The following is a 21,961-nucleotide window of genomic DNA, read 5'->3' on the forward strand; positions in this document are numbered from 1 at the left end:
TTATCATCAAATGCATGTATTTGTCATGACATTAGACTACTTTCACTTGCTGATAGTGACCTTGAAAGAACAAGTTTATTAAGAGTACTAGAGGTATTTATATGAAAACAAAAGACATGAAAATTAGAGAAAACAGTCTTTTTTATAATTAAGGCCACAGATGTCCTTTGCAGATCAACTGAATACTCATAAAAAGAAATTTCAAATGCAATCTTATCATATGTTCTATTTAGCACACAATAAAATGAACATTTGGAATGCCAGAGACATGTAAATAATAACAGTTTAACTGTTGTTTTAAGCAACTTCTTGAAAACAACTAATTTGTTCCGATCTTACATTTCTGACATTAAATGGAATGTTTTAAGTCCACATATCTGTTAATAGAGACTCCATGGGTTCTCTCTGTATCTCTCAATTCTATACTCTCTACCCAAGATGGAGAAAAAACAATTTATCCAAGCATCATCAGCTCCATCCATAATTGATAGCTTCAATTAAATTCATCAGGCTGATCACTGTGATGACATCAAAACATGTTTACGACTACCCAGATATTTCAAGTGTCATATTGTCAGCTATTCAGATGTTATGAATTCTATAATCATACTTAAATATAATGAGTGATTCATCCCTATGCAGAGCATGATTACAATGTGTGCTTCAACCTGCATGGGGAATGGCTATACCATTGCAGAACTAGCTTTGATGCACATAAATACCTCTCCTGAGACATGGATAAATTCCTCTTGTACAGACAGTGCTTATTGAAGTTGAGGGTGAAAGTTTTAATTTGCTTTAATGCATTGTGATTGTGCCAAAATTGCTCCAGCAAGATTCTTATCTCATGTATACTGAATAAATTCCATGCTGTGTTTGTGAAAGAGTAGTCACATTTTAGTGTATTTAGCCACATAAAATTCATTAGTCTTCAGCTTTTATGCTATATGCTTGAAAGTGTTCAACTAAAGAACACCAAATAATTTTAACCAATGGAAATAATTTCCAGTGTTAATACAGATGTATAAAAAACCTGATGCAGATGTATGCAGTTGCAGCATTGCCATTATATATTCTTTACAAACATCTTTTGTATTCTTAGTCTACAGCCACCTAATGTCTTGCAATAAAATACCCTTTGATTTTAATTTTTAAGAATTAAATCAACCAAAAAAAGTGTTACTTTTTTCAGTACTGTGCAATTGATAATTAATTTGACCAAAAGTATATTATATTTATCACTATTTTGTGCAATCATGCGAATTATGAAATTCAGCCAGATATTTCCAATCAAGGTTTACTCCAGTGTATCTCAACATTTTCTCAACTACCAACATGAACCTAATGTCACTTAATGACATAGAATACCCATTCTCAAAATAAACTGGAGCTTCCAGGTTCACAAAATGATTGTCATCTGACAGTAACGGAAAAACAAGTCTGCAACCTACCATGTTTTCCTTCCTTCCTTCCTTCCAATTAAACGGCTGCTAAATTAACAATAAGGGACTTCTGAAAGCTGCTCCAAACCTTAGTGGAGACTCTTCCTGTGCCTTTTTTAAGTGCTCAGAGTGTGTTCGACTGTCACCTGGTGCTGTTCAGCAAATAACTTCCCGATTAACAAACGTGGCAGCATTTTGAGTGGGTGGTTGTGACTAGGCGTTGCAGGTACAGATCGTTATGGACCATACAGATCGTTATGGAGATAACTTCAAGCTTTTGCACCAAGAACAGCTTCTGTTCTGTTGTGTGGTGCTACAATCCTGCTAACTGGGACAGAAATAAAAAATCAAAACTCAGACTGAGACGGTTTCAGGATGACTTGTATTTGGACTTAAATATTAAAGAGTGCATAACATTCAGAGAAGACATGGCTGGGGAAAAGGTAGAGGAGTGGTTTGGTTATTTAATAGTTTAAGTAAAAGAGAGAGATGACCTAAGTGCAGGAAACTGGAGCGCAACATCAGTTTGGATGGAGAAGGAAAATGATCAAGACAAGAAGTGGCTTGTGGAAGTAGTAAAAAGGCTCCCTAAACTGGTAAGACAGGATATAAAGGAATGGAGATAGTCAGAAAGGTTCAGCAATATTCATAGGGGATTTTAATCTACATAGTAAAAGGAAGATTCTGATGGTTGAAGTTATACTGGATGAGGAGTGTGGAAAGTGCTTCTGATATAGTTTCTGAGCCACACATTATGGAGCCAACAGGACAGAAGGCTCTACTAGATCCAGTATTGAGTAACGGGTTTAATTAATAATCTCATAGTGAAGAGTTGCACTACTGATGGCCTACTATTCCATTCCTGAACTTCATTTCAGGAACTCTGACCAACTGGCTGTCCTTGTCCTACCTGCATATAGGCAGGAGACGAAAGAGCAAGGCATCAGAGGTAAGGGCAACAAAGAGGTGGTCACAGGAAGCAGAGAAGCAGCTAAAAGATTGCTTGGAGATGGTGGACTGGGCCATGTTCAATGACTCATCTGGAGATCGCAATGAATATATCATAAAATCATACAAAATTCTGCCCACAAAATTGTTGAGACTTTTCTCCAACCAGAAGCCAAGATATTCCCATCCTACTGAGGGCTTGATCGGTGGCGTGTAGGACTAATGATCCAGGAAAGTTAAAGAAGTCTAATTATGACCTCCAGAAGGCCACCTCACTTGTAAAGTGGCAATTCTGGACTGAGGGTTCGAATGCAATCACATCCTACAGAGCAAAACCGGATAATATAAATGGCAACAAAGTTTCATTTCCAGATGAGCTTAATGCCTTTTATGCTCACCTTGATTGAACATGCAGGCACCTTCATCAGCCCTCAGAGCCCCTGATGATCCTAAGATCTCAGTCTCTGAGGTCAACTTGAGAGCATCTTGAGGAAGGTGAATTCATGGAAAGCATCTGGCCTAGACAATGTACCTGGCTAAGTACTGAAGACTTGAGCTAATCAACTGGCTGGAGTGCTTACAGATATCTTCAACCTCTCGCCTCAGCAATCTGAGATACACACCCGCCATCAATCATACATGTGCCCAAGAAGAATCTGGTAACCTGACTCAATGATTATTATCCAGTAGCACTTACATCCAGCATGATGAAATGCTTCGAGAAATTGGTAGCAAAGTATTTCAATTACTACTTAAGGAACAAATTGGATCAGCTCCAAATTGCCAACTGTCACAACTATCAAAAGCAGATGCTATTTCATTGACTTTTCTCTCAACTCTGGAATACCTAGACAATGAAGACATGTCAAGATGTTCTTCATGGATTACAGCTCAGCATTCCACCCTATTATCTTGAAACTAATCACCATGCTCCAAGACCTTGGCTTTGGTAGCTCCCTGTGCAACTGGATCCTCGATTTCCTCAATGGAAAACTCCATTTAATACAGATTGGCAACAACATCCCCTCCCAAGGTAGTATATGGTAATATATATTTACTTTGATATAAAATCTTCTTTGAACTTTACATTCAGTTTTAGACAGAGAAGAAAAAGCTCAGGATAAATATTTTCAATTTAAAGAAAAGCACTTATAAGGTATGAAAACATCTAGCTGAAGCTAATTGCCAAATGAAGTTAAGAAATTGGTTATTTGAGATGGAGTGGCATTCAGTAAAAGGCATCTTTTAGAATTCACAGAATTAAACTTAAATATAGCATCAAAGTTGAAGAAAGCAAATGGAATTGAGCAGAGACAGGTGGTAGATCAGAAGATTGGAATGAATACAAATAATGACTGAAGAATTACAAAACAAAGCTACCTAAAATGTAAAAACAGATGGTAAGAGTTTCAATGTTAATAACAGTTAAAAGACGTTGACAAAGTGAATTGGTCCTTTAGAAATTTAAGTTGAAGAATGAATAAATGAAAATCAAAATAAAATTAAGTCGTTGGAAATCTGAAATAAAAACAGAAAACTTTTAAAACGCTCAGCAGATCAGGCAGTATCTGTGAAGGGTCTGAAGCCTGAAATGCTAACTTTGTTTTTCCTTCTATAGGTGCTGCCTGATCTACTGAGTGTTTATAACATGTTCTTCTTTTACTACTGAAGAACTAAATACAGAAAATAAAGAGATTAACTTGAATAGGTATTTTGCATCAGTGTTGATTATAAAGGATAGAAGAGACATTCCAATAAGTTAAAAATTATTAACTGAAAGGGAGGGAAGAACTCAAGAAAATCACAATCAGAGAAGCGATAGCCAGCAAGTCATCGATAAGAAATGACCAATGAGATTATTGATGCATTTAGCATCACGCAGGAAGCACAGGGAAATCATTAGAAACTATTCTTAGAAATGTGACAGAAGGACATTAGGAAAACATCAAGGCAATCAGTTAATGGTTTAGTGAATTAGAGTTGGAAATAATGTTAGAATAGTTTACTGGAATTCCTTGAAGAAGTAACAAACACATTGGATAAACGCAAACCAGTAGATGCCCTGAGCTCTGATTCCCATACGGCAAAATCAACACACAATGTGGGAAGTAACATATTGGTAGGGCTGGAAGACTGGTTGTCAAATGGAAAACAGAGTCGGAACAAAATGTCTTTTTTGATTGACAAATATAAGGATTGGTGTTGGGGCCTTAACATTTACAATTGAAATGACTTGCATGAAGGGATCAGAGATTTGGTTGCTAATCTACTCATGACTTGTAGTAGTTAGGAAACCAAGCTGTAACAAGGGCACAAGGAGAATGAGAGTCAGATTTATAATCACTGACATATGTCATGAAATTTGTTGTTTTGAAGTACAGTGCAATACATAAAATATACTATAAATTATAAGAAATATTTTATATATATATATCAAATTAAATAAGTAATGCAAAAAGAGAGCAAATATGTTGGTACGTTCATTGTCCATTCAGTGATCTTATGGCAGAGGGGAAGAAGCTGTTCCTAAAATGTTGAGTGTGTGTTTTCAGGATCGTGTACCTCCTTTCTGATGATAATAATGAGAAGAGGGTATACCTTGGGTGGTGGAGGTCCTTGATGATGGATGCCATCTTTTTCGGACATCACCTTTTGAAGATGTTCTCACTTAAAATGACTTACAAAGCAGGATGATATAAAGCTGCAATAAACACACAGGACATTGATGCTGCTAAACTGCCAAACTGTTCAGATATAATTCTTATTACAGACATCCCACCACTCCCGGAGGTTCCGGGAGTCTCCCACATATTGACAGTGGCTCCCTGATGCCCACAAATTATATACAATATCCCAGAAATCGATTTTTTTGAGAGAGAGCAAGAGAGAGGGCGAGCGCAAGAGCGAGAGAGAGGGAGCAAGAGAGAGCGAGAGAGAGCGCGTAAGAGAGAGAGAGAGAGAGAGCACGCGAGCGCCATGGCAGAGTGTTCCAAAGAAAGAAAATATAAAACATACGTCACCCCAGATTACACTAAAGTGTACCCCTGCCTAATAGGGGTCAAAAATAGCGACAATGTTGCTCACTGCACTGTCTGCAACAGTGACTTTTCTATTGCCCACGGTGGGTTAAGACTGTAAAAGACATGTTGAGGTGAGTTTAACAGGTGTCATTCATTCATTAGCATAGCTAACGTTATTTAAACTAGCTGGCTAGCTGCTAAGGAGCTACTCTATTGCAGACATCCCACCTCTCCCAGAAGTTCTGGGAGTCTCCCTCAAATTGATGGTGCTACCTCCCTGAAATGAGTTTTTGCCTGCAGGGTGGGATGTCTGCTATTACGTATTTCTTATTTACTTTTTTATATGTTACACAAGTCATATGATAATTGTTTCAGTGCATCCAGTGAGGGTTCACAAAAATTATTCTAATCATGACATATTTCTTCCACAACAGCTTAAGTTGACATGTGGCACTATTTACATAAGATCTCAGATTGTATAAAACCCATTCTAGAGTACACAGTTTAGGTTCCTCACATATAACCAATTCATGTTGTGAAATCACTGGTCAAATCACTGGCGGAGCTTAGTCATGATGGTGCTAAACAGCAACTCCTTTGCTTGCATCTTTGGAACAGCTCTATTTCTATCTTTAATATCTCTATTTTTCCCTTTCAGGGTTCTTTTGAAGACCCCGACCTGGAGTTACATATTGAGTTCGGTTCTTTATGGGAATGGGACCTGCTCTCGGGGTTTCACAACTGGCCGTTATTTGACATGCCAAGGACACGGCCTAAGGGCTTAGCCTTCAGAGGTCCGAGATCCCATAGCCCTGGAGATGGGCAGATCGAAGGTCTGTGTCCTGGCAGGAGATCGGTGTGTCGTGGGAGTCAGAAGACCTATGGCTGTGTGCCTAGAGATCTGAGATCTTTGGGCACAGAGCTCGTGAAAAGCCATGCAACGGACTTCTAACATCGTAAACCAGCAAGCTGTTTGTTATGTCTCCCCTCTCTCGCTGTGAAACAGAGACATCTCTTTCTCCCATATTAGGGAGAGAGAGCCCGTAGCATGTCGAATACTGGGTGAACAAATAGTCTTTGGGGTATTGCAAGTCTGTGTCTTTGCTGTTGCTTTGCTGCACGCTTGAGTGCTTGGTGATGGATGCCGATGTGTTTTTTTTTGCTGGTGGGTGGAGGGAGATCGTTGCTTGCTGCTGCTTACGCGTGGGTGGGAGGGGAGCTGGGGGGGTACTTTGAGGTTCTAACATTTAACTGTCATTGATTCCTTGGGGACACTCCTCTGTTTTCGTGGACGGTTGCAAAGAAAAAAGCATTTCATGATGTATATTGTATACACTTCTCTAACATTAAATGTACCTTTGAAACCTTTGAAAATATCTTGATCCATAACTGTCAACTCATTAGAGGGTTACTGTGGTTGAAAGCAATAGATATTACATTATATAATAAAAATGGATTGGAGGATACAGTCCTGCAAAAAGGGTTAACTCTCCAAGCCAATAAAGTCAATGTTCAATCAACAATGACCCTCATAAAAGAATCCTTATAAAACTCACTTCGTGCAATGAGATAAAGTCAATATTACTGATACAACTGAAGCCTCCAAGGAACATAACAATTAACTGATGACCCAGCCTTTGAGACAAGATTTTTACTCTCATTGCAATAAGATGTTATTGCTCACTCAGGAGGGATCCCTGAAACAAGCATCTATGTTGACTCTCTCAATCAGACTATACAGGGATGATGCTAGTTATATCCAATGCAGCAGCGAAGAGACAATAGACAATAGGTGCAGGAGTAGGCCATTCAGCCCTTCAAGCCAGCACCACCATTTACTGTGATCATAGCTGATCATCCACAATCAGTACCCTTTTCCTGCCTTCTCCCCATATCCCTTCACTCCACTATCTTTAAGAGCTCTATCTAACTCTCTTGAAAGAATCCAGAGAATTGGTCTCCACTGCCTTCTGAGGTGCAACACTTATCTCTAAAGCTTTGTTTACATCATTGAGCCTATCATAACTATCCTTCAATATATCAGAGATATATCAACTGGAAATCAGAGGTCACCATTCCACACTGACAGAACTACAAGCCAGTTACAGAAGCTGTGTAACCTGAGAACCTTTATTCTCACACAGCAATCATAAAGCACCTTTCAGAGGAAAGTTTATCTCCTTTGTACACTGATGTGTGGAGTTAAGTGCATTCCAATTGTGGGTAATAGTAACTGAAAAATGAGTAAGTATTGAGCACTGCCACCGCTTCAATGATAGCTTTAGGTTTGAAAGTAAATGGGTTATCTGACATCAGTAACTGAAGTGACACATGGAAATTCATACTTCATAACCTGGGAGTACCTTGTTAAATCATGTAATGATGACACATACCTCTGCACAAAATCAGCTGGATAATGATCAGTATAATACTCTTCAATACAATCACAATTTCAAAGAAACTGGTCTACTGAAACAGGAGATAGGCATCATGAATATGCAGTGAATCCATTTCATGTCTAGACATTAAAATAAATATCTGTCCATGAGATATGCTATTGCCTTGAACTATCAGATCAAAATGTGGCTGTTGACCAGGTCATGACATAATGCTATGCCCTGGAAGATCACATTGGGCTGCCAAATATCATTTGCAATATGTGTTGAAAGTATATGCAAATAGCAATTTTAACTATCTAAAAGAAACAATACAGAAAAATATTCTTTTCAGAAGTACCTCGGTGACCACCTTGTAGTTGGGAATCACTGGCCTCACCTCTACAATGCAATGTTCTCCTTTACTCCAGCAGCTGCAGCCATCAAACTGATACGTTGATCCCTTGTACTAGTTCTGAAGATGTTTGTGATGATTGAGTTCACCTTTAATGAACTGGCTAACTGACTCTGCAACCTGGTATGGCTGACTTGAATGACAGTGTTGCCTGAGAGGCAGTGGAAAGTGGAGAAACTAGGTGTGGTGAGGAGGTAGGGTCAGCTACAACTGACTACAGCACAACAGTGAATCTCTCAGTCTACCCACTGAGTAGGTGGGTAGCACCCTGATTTCCAGCTACCTGTACTGCACTACCATCATTTCAATCTCCAAATCTATTGGAGAGATGGCTGACAAATGGTTTTCAAATGCTTCTTTCTTCAGTAATAGTCATACAGAATAGAAAAATGCCCTTCAGCCTCACTCTTCCATACCAACTGTACTGCCCAGTGAGCTAAGCCTATTTGCCTTTAATTGGCCCATAACTTTCTAAAACCCTCCTATCAATGTGCTTATCTAGGTAGCTTTGAAATGTTGCTAATGTGCCTGCCTCAACCACTATTTTTGACAGCTTATTCCAAATGTCATCTCCATAAAGAAGCTGCCTCTGATGTTCTATTTAAACCTTTTACTCTAATCTTAAACCCTGGGGAAAAATCATGTACTTTCAGTCTGTCTATGCATCTCATGATTTTATATACCTCTATCAGGTCACCATTCAACCTCCTACATTCCAGGGATTAAAGTTTTAGTCTACACCAGGAATGGCCAACCTTTTACATTCCATGCATCAATTTTTTCACTCACGAGTTCAGATGTGCCATACAACTCTTGTACCCCCATTCAATTCTTGCAAAAATATGTTAATATAGAACTTGAGCATGAAAAAATTGCCGCATGGAATGTTGGTTAGCCACCCCTGGCCTACACAATCTCTCTTTATAACTCAGGCACCCTAAGTCCAAGCACTAACCTGTTAAATCCTTTCTGCATTCCTTCTAGGTTAGTAATATCTTTCCTTTAACAAGGTTTTTATTTATTCATTTACAGGATGTGAGTGTCGCCAGCTAAGCCAGCATTTATTGCCTAGCCCTGGTTGCCCTTGAGAAGGTGGTGATGAGCTGCCTTCTCAAACTGCTGCAGTCGTGAGCTGTAGGTACACCCACACCTGTAGGTGACAAAAACTGTACATAATACTCCATGTAAGGCCTCACTTTATAACTTCCTAATACCTGCATTCAAAGCCATGATTGATGAACACCTTCAATAATCGATCTGCTCGTGATGTTGTTTTCAGCCAACTATATACTTGCACTCTATTATACACCGTGCAAGTCCTACCCCTATTTGATCTATCAAAATGCAATACCTCACATTTATCAGGATTGACGACTATTTGCTAATCTTCAGTCCACGCAACCAATTGATCTAAATCCCCCTGTGATTTTTCATAAGCTTCTACAATATCTACAACACTACATATTTTGGTATTATCTGCAACGTTACTATTACTAACTATTGACATCAATGGATCTGCAGTTGAGAGGGTAAACAGCTTTAAATTCCTCAGTATCTACATCACCAAGGACCTCATGTGGTCTGTACACACCAGCTGTGTGGTGAAAAAGGCACAACAGCACCTCTTTCATCTCAGACGGTTGAGGAAGTTTGGTATGGGCCCCCAAATCCTAAGAACTTTCTACAGGGTCACAAATGAGAGCATCCTGACTGGCTGCATCGCTGCCTGGTATTTGAACTGTACCTTCCTTAATCTCAGGACTCTGCAGAGAGTGGTGCGGACAGTCCAGTGCATCTGTAATTGTGAACTTCCCATGATTCAGGACATTTGTAAGGACAGGTGTGTAAAAAGGGCCCGTAGGATCATTGGGGTCCCGAGTTATCCCAATTACAATCTACTCCAGCTGCTACAATCCGGGAAATGGTCCTGCAGCAGAAAAGCCAGGACCAACAGGTCCAGGACAGCTTCTTCCACCAGGCCATCAGACTGATTAACTCACACTGATTTGACTGTATTTCTATGTTACATTGACTGTTCTATTTATTATAAATTACTATGATTAAACATTGCACATTTAGACAGAGATGTAACGTAAAGATTTTTACTTCTCATGTACGTGAAGGATGTAAGAAATAAAGTTAATTTAATTCAATTCATATTCAAATCAGTATTTTGCATCAGTCATCACTGTTTAAGACACCAGTAGTATGCCAGAAATTCAAGAGTATTAGTAGGCAGAAGTGAATGTAGTCACTATTACTAAGGAGAAGGTGCTTGAGTAGCTGAAATGTCTGAAGGTCAATAAGTCACCTTGACCAGATGGACTACATCCCAAGGGTTCTGAAAAGATTGTGGAGGCGTTCAAGAATCACAAAATTCTGGAATTGTACTAAAGGACTGGTAGATCACAAATGTCATTCCATTCCTTAAGAAGGGAAGGAGCCAAAAGACAGTGGTTACAAAAGATGTGAAGAGTCCATTATTAAGGATGATGTTTCTGGGGTACTTGGAAGCACATGATTAGATAGGTTGAAGTCAGCATGGTTTCCTTAAGGGGAAATCTTGCTTGATAAAACTTTGAAGTTCTTTGAAGAAATAGCAGGAAAGATAGACAAAGAAAAGTCATTGCATTATGTTTACTTATATTTTCAGACCTTTCACAGGGTGCTGCACATGAGGCTGCTGTAGAAGATAAGACCCTATGGTATTACAGGAAAAATTGTCTTACTCTGATTGAGCTGAGAGATTCATCACATGGGAAAAGATTGCTGGCACTACTTGGAAGAGTTAAAAACTAGTATGTCTATGAAAAATCAGGAGGTCATACTGAGAGGAAGTTTAGTCGTCAGGATGACATGAGCATAGAAAAAGGAGAGGAAGTTGGCGCCACGGTACTGTAGTGATTAGCACAATGCTATCACAGTTTGGAGCGTTGGAGTTCATCCTCTGTAAGGAATTTCTGTACATCCTCTCCGTGAAATGCGTGGGTTATCTCCAGGTCCTCCGGTTTCCTCCCACAGTCCAAAGATGTATCGGGTAGGTGAATTGGTCATTGTAAATTGTTCCATAACTAGGTTAGGGTTAAACTGGGGTTATGAGGGGTTGCAGGGATGGTGCAGCTTGAAGGGCCAGAAGGTACGACACGTAAGGTGGATGAACTCCTTATATAAGGTATAAATTGGTTCTGGAAACTGAGACATCATAACCCAGAACAGAAATGCAGCTGAGGGAAGAGCTGGCAGCTCAATATTCCAGGGCAAGACAGCAGAGCGAGTTTCCTTCTTGATGAAAGAGGGCATACCATGGTCCTAGGAGAGTATATTCTTTGGACATCATGCAATATCGGCAGAGCTTAGAAACAGTTGACGTTGTCAACATTGTTACACCGACTGCTTTACTTATTATAAATTACTATGATTGCACAGTGTGTGGCCACCCGCACACGTGGGACTCGAACCGCCATTGGGAGCCGCGGGCAGACACGCAGTAGCACGTTTGGAACTACCTACTCGGGGCGGACCTTCCGGGGACAGTCTGACGTCATGTCCGCCCCGCAGGTCGCAGGGGCCCATGGGAGGGGAGATTTAAGCGCACGTTTTTGAATCAGTAAAGGCATTCTGAGTTCAGCTTTCTCTGCCTCCATGTGTTTCTTTAGTAGCGCGTTTGCACGCGGCTATAAGTGCACATTTGGACGTAAAGTAATGACTTTTACTCGTTTATGTGAAGAATGTAAGAAATAAAGTCAATTCAATTCAATTCAGTTCATGGGCAGCACTACTCTTTCTAAAAGTAGGCAGCAACTATATAAAGATGGTATGTCATTGCTCAGTTATAGCAGCAAACTGCTCAGAATTGCCCAGTTCTGCTGAATGAAGATTGGGTGCTGCTAAAGCTCCTGCAGAAACAAAAGGTCTACATGGATCTACTTGACATTTCACTGTGTATTAAGAGGCAAGTAAACTCTGCTTATTCCTCCATCTAGCAGCAACTATGTGAGGAGATTGTTGACAACCCCTTACAAAATTCATGTTAGTTTCAGAGTGGAAGTGATAAATCCTGGTTCTGTATAAGGTAGTACATGGACTTTCCAACCCTCCTTGTTTTGTTCCAGCATTTCTGTTTGTATTTGCAGCCAGTTTCTCGTGGACATTTCCTGATGATAGTTCCTGGAACAATGTGAATGTATGGACCCATTTTGTCTCCCACGAGTTTCCTTCGCCTGCCTATCTCCCAACCCCTCCTGCCTAACCATAGTTTACTAGTGGCAAATTGTTGCACTACCCTACAGAAAGCATCAGCCATGGATGGAATCCCTGGCTGTGTCCTCAGATCATGTGCAGGTCAGCTGATGGGGAGTCAGTTTTAACCTCTCCTTACTTCAATATGATGTTCCCACTATCTTCTGGTACTGAAGAAAAACAAAGTAATGTGCCTTAATGACTACTGCCCAGTGCCTCTGACATCCACCATTCATGATGTTCAAGAGGATGGCCATGGCACAATTCAAGTTCAGCCTCCCAGACAAGCTCAACCTATTTCTCTAGCCCACACTGGAGTATCTGGAAAGAAAAGACTATTCTTTATTGACTATAGCTCTGCCTTTAATACTAAAATTCCAAGCAAACTCATCTTCAAATTCTGAGACCTGGGAGTCTGGAACTCAACACCTCCCTCTGCAAATGGATTCTCAATTTCATGACCAAAAGACTGCAAACGGTAAGGATGGGCAGCAACACTTCTGCCATGATTATTTTCAATACTGTTGCCCCATAAGATGGTGTCCTTAGCCTCCTCCTCTACTCCCTGTACACTCACGGCAGCATGGCCACATTCTGCTCTAATTCCATCTATAGATTTGTCGATGATACCATCATTGTAGACTGAATCACAAAAAAAAACATTGATTCTGAGTGCAGGAAAGAGATACACAGCCCTAGAAGTTTGGTGTCATGACAACAACCTTTCCTTCAATGTCAGTAAAACAAAATGACTTCAGGAAGTGGGTTGTGTATAAATAGTGCTAAGGTCAAGAGCCTCAAGTTCCTAGGAGTGAACATCAATGACAGCCTTCTTGGTCTAATCACGCAGATGCTAGGGCCAAGAAAATGCATCAGTACCTCTGCTTCCTCAGGAGCCTAAAGAAATTTGGCATGTCAACTTTGACTATTGACAATTTTTGTCACTGCACCACGGAAAGCATCTTATAAAGATGCTTGAGACTGGTCTGCTTGAGACTGCAAGAAACTGCAGAGAATCATGAAAACTAGCTTCCCTTCCTTGGACTCTGTTTACACTTCCTGCTGTCTCAGTAAACATAATCAAAGACCCTGAGCACCCTGGAGATTCTTTCTTCTCCTCTCCCCCATTGGGCAGAAGATGGAAACGCCTGAAAAACTGTAGCAGCAGGTTGAAGTACAGCTTTAATCCCACTGTTAAAAGACTATTGAATGACCTCGTAGCATAAGGTGAACACTTGACCTTACAATATACCTCTTTATAGCTTATACTATTGTCTTCCTGCACTGCATTTTCTCTGTAACTGTAAAACTATTATTCTGAATTCTGATATTGTTTTTTTAATACAGTGTTGTAATGAAATTATCTGCATAGATGACATGCAAGACAAAGATTTTTACTGTACCTTGGTGTAAGTGACAATAATAAACCAACTTACCTCTAACCTGTCTTGTTTAACCTTTTGCAATGACAGTATCTGAAGTGATGCTATGTAATGTCAGATGTAAAATGCATTGAAATTACACAATGATGCAATGAAATGTGCACGCCACTCTGATTTCCTTCATTCTTCATTCTTGACTTGGGGGTCTCATTTGTCCATTTGCCATAAAGGGAAGGACATTCTTGAGGACTGACTCCAGTTCTGGTGGCCTCACTGAAGTTACTGGCAGTCTTTACCAAAAGTATGAAGGTGAGCACTGGCTCTATACCAAGTTAAAACATCCTAACTGTAAAGATTTAATCAATGTGTGTGTATTATACGCTTAAAGTCATGAATGCATGATTAGGAATGCGTGGTGTGTAGATGGGATTGTGTTTATCTGTTAATGAAGGCGGCTGATCATTGTGAGTGGGAGTTAGTAAGGGGTGAGAGAGAAGAGGGTGTGGGTACATTTTAGCTATGGCAGTAAAAGTGAACAAAATGAGTGTGCAGAGCTGACCTTGATATATCTAGTGAAGTCAGAATATTTCCTTTGAGCTTGCTTAATTGTCCTTATAGAATCACTCCCTTTTGAGATGTCAGCATTTTCCTGTCCTGCTATACTTATGGCCACATAGGAGTTCTGCCATTTATCTTTCTAACCAAGATCTCCAAGCTCTCCAAGCTCTCTTCAGAGAACCTCTGCGCTCCCTCCCTTTCCCCTACATAGTCTCCCTTCAATGGTGTTCATCAACTGTATTGCTGATATTCTGCTGCCTTGGGAAGGACTCCGAGTTGAAGCTCTGTCCTGATGGCTGCAATTCAGATTCACAATTCATCCGTAGGAATCCATATGACTGCTGAGTAAGGAAGTGCCAAAGGTGTGATGGTCAGCTGGAAATCGTTTGGAACCAAGATTGACAAAACAAAACCCCAAGGGCAGCTTTTGGCCACATGAGAGGGAACAGACTCAGGCTATAGGTGATCTGGCACAGATGGTGTCATAGGTACCAAGTTCAGAATAGGTGCATCATGCAAAAAGTTAAGAGTTCTAGAAATATAGTAAACCAACCTAGAATAATTTCTCTATTCACACTGACATTACACATTATTTTCTCCTTCTCCTTCCTGCCTTCACAATTCTTTAAAGCCTGTAATATCTCTGGTTTGGGATATTTACCTAGAATAACCGGACAGTCGTTTAAATTCACAGTTCCTATGTAGTTCTTAATCCCCAAGACATGCTGCTTGATTTGCACATAAATGGCAACGTTCACCACAAACGATCCTACTTGTTCAGTAAAATCCAAATAATTGTGATATTGTTTACTACTTTCACAACTCGGCTTGAAATATTTTGTTCTAGCAGTATCCTCCATGATACACCAAAGAGTAATTTTAACGTAAGTGCTGATGATGTAATTAAAAACACTTAGAAGGTCCCACTCTGATAGGCAAATACAAATGCATTAGGATTGTAAGCTCCTACACAGTTTAATCAAGCATTTAGTTGTTTTATTCCCCTAAATATGATTCTAGAAAAGAAATGATTTATTAACAAAATTAATGGAAAACTATCCAAAAAGTTTTTTTTACAACAATCTGCAACCACCTAATTTTTGAGAATATAATAATAATCACAAACCTGACTGCAATGTATCTGCAGTTGCTACAATCTGACATTTATAGGAAGTATTGTGAGAGGCATAGATGGTTTCTATGCAGCATTGCAAAAAATATGTCTGCCAGGATTGATCAAAACAATTGTAATTACCTTCATACGTTCCACTTTCTAACAGAGAACCACTTTTCTCAAGTTCCATAAATTCTTCCACAGTCACAAAATTGTAGTCAACACCAGGGACCTCTCCCTCTTTAGGTGGTCTTGTAGTGCCTATGAGAGTGAAAAACAAAGCAAAAGTTAACTACAGTTACAATCCACAGACAAACCGATTCAATTTTTAAAATAATTGAGCAAAATTTGTGAATCTAAAAGCTAGAGGAGAAACAAGTTAACAATAAATAATATATAATATGTAGATGGTTCATTTTTTTACAATGCCTTTGACCATCTAAATGTTGTAACTCCAAAGTGATAGAAGAAAATTATGAAGATAATACATTTGGACTAGATACAAAAGAAATCTGGTTTCAGATCTGAAAACTTCTGTGTTATTATAGAACTCTCTTTTTAATAATGTAAATTTAGGTAAACTTTCATCATGATGATTAACTTATTATCTAGAAGAACAGCTTATTTAGAAAAAAATAAAAAGATGATTATCCATATTGCTAAATGACAACTTTAAGATAACAACTGGTAAAGAAACCACACTTTGAAAAGAATCTTCTGATATGAAAAATTCAAAGTAATATTAAAAATAGATTAGAGTTCACCAGGCCAGAATATAAAAGAAGTGGCATTGTTTAACAAGGGTATAAAAACATATATTTGGAAATAAAAAGCTTTCTTTTGTGAGAAAATTCAAAATTAATCTTATGTAATTAGGTAGAGGTCCAGTGGTTAATACTGATGGTAAGTCTAATGCATGTTTGCTATTGGAATAACTAGCTAAGTGAAACAATAACAAAAACAGCCTGTTTATATTGATTTGCAATTCAAAAATAAACCAAATATGCAGAAAATAGAAGTCATTATAGAGTAATTATGCTTAATATATTGTGCATCATACTAAATTTAAAATACTAAGTAAAGCTTATTAACTTAAAATGTCAAAACTCAAAAAGGTGAGAGAGAACTTCAAGATTATTGTCAATATATAAAATGCTACTAAAATAACTGGGCTATGTAATAATATATACAAATAGCTGAAGTTGACAGGTCTCTATAAGCATGGTGAGAGAAATGCAGGCAGGCTTGCAGACTTGACTGCAAGATTAATGAAAACAAGCTGGAAAGAAGCCCAGGTTGTTTAAAAAAAACTGCACAAACCACAGTAAACTTCATTAAGACTGTAGTTTGTTTAAAACAATGATATCAAGAAGTTTGTCAGAATTGAGGTGCAAAAATTACCATACACAAATGGACTTCAAACTAAGATTCAAACAAAATGATATATTATTTGAATGATTATTTCATTTGAGTAATACAGAAAAAAGCTTCAATTACATAGTAGAGTATGACATCTTTCTGTTTTACAAGCAATGAAACAGTTTTGCACTGCAGTCAATGTTGTACTGTAGGAAATGTGGCAGCCAGATTTTGTGCAAATTCCTATAATTAATTTTGTAAAACTGACCAGATAATCAGCCTTTGGGATATTAGTGACGGTTAAATAATAACCAGGACACCAGGGAGCATTTTCCTGCTGCTTTTTTTTATGATAGTCATAGAGTTATAGAGTTGTGTAGCACAGAAATGGGCCCTTCAGCCCAGCATGTAAATGCTAACCCATATGCGCATCTAAACCAATCCCATTCACCTGCATTTGATCCATATCTTTATGTGCCTTCTCTGTAATGACGTAGAATGTTTTATCTCTATCTCAGTGGACAGAGGGATTCTCAGTTTAACATCTTATCCAAAAGATGCATCTTTGACAATGCAGCTACTTGTTCGGCACTGCTTTGAGCCATCAGCCTAGACCATGTGTTTCAGTGAGACTTGAATGCACAAACGTCTGGCTCAAATTTGCAGGTGGCACCAAGAGAATAGACACATTATCACATAACAAAAAATGCACTACGACCAAAGCTTTAAAATAAATGAAATGGACATGCATGTCAAATTGAAAGATTAAAAAAAAACAAAGCAACATCAGACCAGAAAAATTGCCAGGAACTATATATATATAGTAGTGTAGTGGGCAATGGAGAAAGTGTAAATGAATCAAAAAGCTAACATGATAGCCTTGTCCAAAAGGTAAAAGAACAGAAAACTGGAATACCATTCAAAGACAGAATTAATCCTCACTATCAACTTAAGTATTAGTTCAACAGCAACATGACTTTAGATATGAAAGATCTTGCCTGACAATTCTCTATAAGAACATAACAATACTAATTCAGTTCAGATGGAACATCACCCCAGTACTCTGTTAAATAGACCCCAACCTAAAGACATTACTCCTCATTTGCATTTCTCATTTGTATGTAACCTGTGTGTAAAATCTAATAAAATCACACAATCTCAAAAAGAATATTGATGTACTCAAAAGAGTCGGGTAATAGTCACTGGAATTTTTCTGGTTTTAAGGGACTAAGCTATGAAGAAAGGTCAACCAACACAAGTTATTTCACACAAAGAAAAAACGACTAAGATGTGATATCATGTAGAGCTACAAAAGAAAAAAGACATAAACCTAAACTAGACATGCTATTTAATTAGCAGAATAAATAATCAAACTGGGTGTAAGGAGTGTCTAACAGGTTCCAGTGCCTGACTGGGGATCATTGCCATGAAGTTTTATGCATTCTGCAGAACCGATTGTTGGTTATGATGAGACTGCGAATCTAGTACAATACTTCATCAGCAGGAGCACCCTATTGCAACTGGCTTTCCCCATTCCATCCTTGCTAATCACACTTTACCAGAGAATTGCATCTCTCTCCAACTAGTGAAACTGGTTTTTCTGCCTTTGGGATATGGGTCAAAAATGTTTTTTAGGTCAGAGTACAAGGCCCTCGGGCCCCTTTGGTAGCCTTTAGGATTGGATTGTATGCATTGATGATTTTAGTGTGCTAATTCCATGTTAGAGTAAGCCAGAATTTTGTGAGGTCACTGAGATCATTCTTGGTGACAAAGTTTATTTCAGGAAGATAGGGTTTCTCATCTGTTTTTCTCTATCAGAAGGAGGTGCATGCACTGATTTAGTCATAGTCATAGTCATAGGCATACCTTATTGATTCCAGGGGGAAATTGGTTTTCGTTACAATTGCCCATAAATAATAAATAGTAATAGAACCATAAATAGTTATATAGTAATATGTAAATTATGCCAGTAAATTATGAAATAAGTCCAGGACCAGCCTTTCGGCACAGGGTGTCTGACCCTCCAAGGAAGGAGTTGTAAAGTTTGATGGCCACAGGCAAGAATGACTTCCTATGACGCTCTGTGCTGCATCTTGGAGGAATGAGTCTCTGGCTGAATGAACTCCTGTGCCCACCCAGTACATTATGTAGTGGATGGGAGACATTGACCAAGATGGCATGCAACTTAGACAGCATCCTCTTTTCAGACACCGCCGTGAGAGAGTCCAGTTCCATCCCCACGACATCACTGGCCTTACGAATAAGTTTGTTGATTCTGTTGGTGTCTGCTACTCTCAGCCTGCTGCCCCAGCACACAACAGCAAACATGATAGCACTGGCCACCACAGACTCGTGGTCTATAAGCTGGTCTCCTCTTGCCTGCTGAATCGTACTAAGGGCAATAGACCCTGAATTATGATAACTTGAATTCTATTGCCATTAGTTCCTTAACTTCCCCCACTGCTCCCACTATCTCTATTATGAAGCAACCGGCTTCAAATTTATCAGTCAGGATTCATCTTCTGATCATCAGACTCAGATCTACAGCTGAGCTATTTTTTGTGGCTTCTTTTCCTTCAACCATGCAAATGCCCATAACTTAGAATTATTTTCCTAATAATTATATCTCTTTATCTTTGAGGAGTGCCTCAAAATATTGCTCCTAAGGCCAATTCTTCTAGCACTTTCCTCAGTCCTTCCTCTACCTGCTTTGATTTCCTGACTGCCTGTAAAACCTTTTTAGAAAATTTCATTTTAAGAAAGTTGCTGTAAAGATATACAAGGCCTAAAGCAGCAAGATTAATGGCAAAAGGTTTCAAGGCATCAATTTTATAAATATGACGAAAAGTACTTCACAAAACTATAGACTATATCAGTTAGGGATAAATGAGTTAACTAATCCATTTAGATTATTAGGAATTGCTTTTAGTGATATGTCGGCCAGTTCCTAATAAATATTCCTAATAAATGCATGTCATCATTATTGAGAGACTTACTGGGTTACAACAATTAGATACTTCACCCCACAAAGCTAAGTGCTTCCCAGAACCTAGTTATAACAGTATAGTACATCTCTTTCATCCTTCTTAAAATCATGAGTGCACTGGTGTTCTATTTTTAAATTGGCAGTACTCTTACTGTTTTCAGATACAGGCATCAGGCAATGGTTAGAACTGGATGAACAGAGTTATTGATCCTAGTTACTCAGACCAGAATTTTAATATGCATAAGGCATCTAAACAAAAAAAAACAAATTTAATTCCACACATAAAGCTACTTGTTTCCAGCAGCAGATATTATCAAGCATAATCATACACTACTCATTTAGAAATAGAAAAATATGCAATTCAGATTATGAATTTAACACAGGCTTGAAGCATAAACAAATTTGAATCCTGAGACTAGCCATCTTATTGAGCCAAGAAAGCTTCTAAAGCTCTAATTAGTATACAAAATGTGATGTAGAGAATGAACTAAGCCACTGTTCTGGAACACCCTGCATCCTGCCACTATTGTTTTATGAATTAGTTACGACTAGTTCCTGCCTGAAAATAACAGCGGATACTATAGAACAGTTTTTTCTCCTTTTTTTTGGTTGTAGGAAAAAGACAATATTTCAGAAAAAAACACATTGCTGAGTGAATAAGCGTCCTCTATTAATGTAAATATTGATGAAGCATATTTTGAAAATGGTTACTTCATTGCACAATTTTTCAAAAGCAAAATAATCAGCAGGTATACAAGACAAATGACATCCCGCTAATATAATGAGTATCAATTTGAATGTAGGCCACATGCATATATTAAAAATCTTTTTAGTATGAATACCACATGCATATATTAAAAATCTTTTTAGTATGAATACCACTGCCAGCTTGATTTTACCCTCATATCGTACTGAAGAGTTATGAGAAAAATGACAATCATACGATTGAATACAATTTAAGAAAATTGAAGAAATCTACAATATCTGTAGTCCCTTTTTGTGGTGATAAATATATTGACATTATAAACATCATGAAAAAAACAGGGATAAAATGCATACACAAAGATAACTAAATGTATGTGGCGACCAGACATCTTGTTGTTTTCGTTAAGCTCAATCTCTTCAGCAGCCTGCTCTGAAAATATTGCAGTGTTGTCTTGTTCCAAATAAATTCTGTAGCAAATCTGATATTCCTAGCTCTGGAGATATTTGTATGAGTAAATGTGAGGTGTCACAGTTGTACGATGAGTTACAGCAGCAACATGAGGTTCAATGAACTGATAGGGCATTAATTCAACCTTCCTCTTTTGAAGGTTGCCATGAAGGGTCTTAGACATGAAACATCAATGTTTCCCCTTCCAAATATGCTGCTGATCTGCTGAGTTCTTCTAGCATTTTATGCTTGTACTTTAGATTTTCAACTTCTGTACTTTTTGTTATTTATCTCTTCTTAAAGTCTTTCTTAGTAGCGCTGGCAGTGAGTCTAATCACTGCCACAGACTGAGAGGGAAAATTCAGCCCAAAGTTGTCACTGGGCCATTTTGCCATCAGTATTTCAAAAGGCTGAAGATGCCAAGTCAACCTTGTAGAGTAGTAAAAGAGAATGAACAAACCAGAGAATTAGGCTTAGTTTGAACTGCAGAAAGGATTAGTGATAAAAACAAGTTAATTACAATGGTGTAGCAATATTATATGCTACTCTGTTTGCAGCCTTAGTCATATGTCTTTCAGGCATTTTAGCAAAGCAACAATGCCCCAATAAATGTTTCATTGTATCCCTCATGACAATTACTGCCTACTATTCAACCATGGCAGCCTAACTTCTATAAATATTGACTATTTAAAAACACAGTATAATGCTGTTGCTTTAACTCTCGCAACCACAGTTTAAAAATGTAATTTTAAAAGATTTTCTCCATCATATATATGAGTAATTCCTCATTTGTAAATTGATTTTTGAGTCATGGTCATTTCTTCTCACCTAAGGTTAATAGGTAAAACCCTTATATTACCTTTACTTACAATAATATTTGCTTCAGTACTGTGACTTCTATAGAAGGTAAACTAGGGCATAATGTAAAACATGAAACCCATTAAGGGGCTTCCCTTCCTCCACTATCTAG

General features: G+C 38.4%; 1 protein-coding gene across 10 annotated transcripts in view; it reads right to left on the reverse strand.

Moving 5' to 3' along the window:
• The window catches only part of magi2a (membrane associated guanylate kinase, WW and PDZ domain containing 2a), a 586,144-nt gene that overhangs the window by 264,723 nt on the left and 299,460 nt on the right, over positions 1-21,961 (reverse strand). For all 10 annotated transcript variants that reach the window (XM_072241070.1, XM_072241069.1, XM_072241068.1 and 7 more), the window contains exon 3: positions 15,635-15,754. In XM_072241070.1, the coding sequence (XP_072097171.1) occupies positions 15,635-15,754 (120 nt within the window). The remainder of the gene's footprint in view (positions 1-15,634; positions 15,755-21,961) is intronic.

Source organism: Mobula birostris, chromosome 23, assembly GCF_030028105.1.
Source record: "Mobula birostris isolate sMobBir1 chromosome 23, sMobBir1.hap1, whole genome shotgun sequence".
NCBI lineage: Eukaryota > Metazoa > Chordata > Chondrichthyes > Myliobatiformes > Myliobatidae > Mobula > Mobula birostris.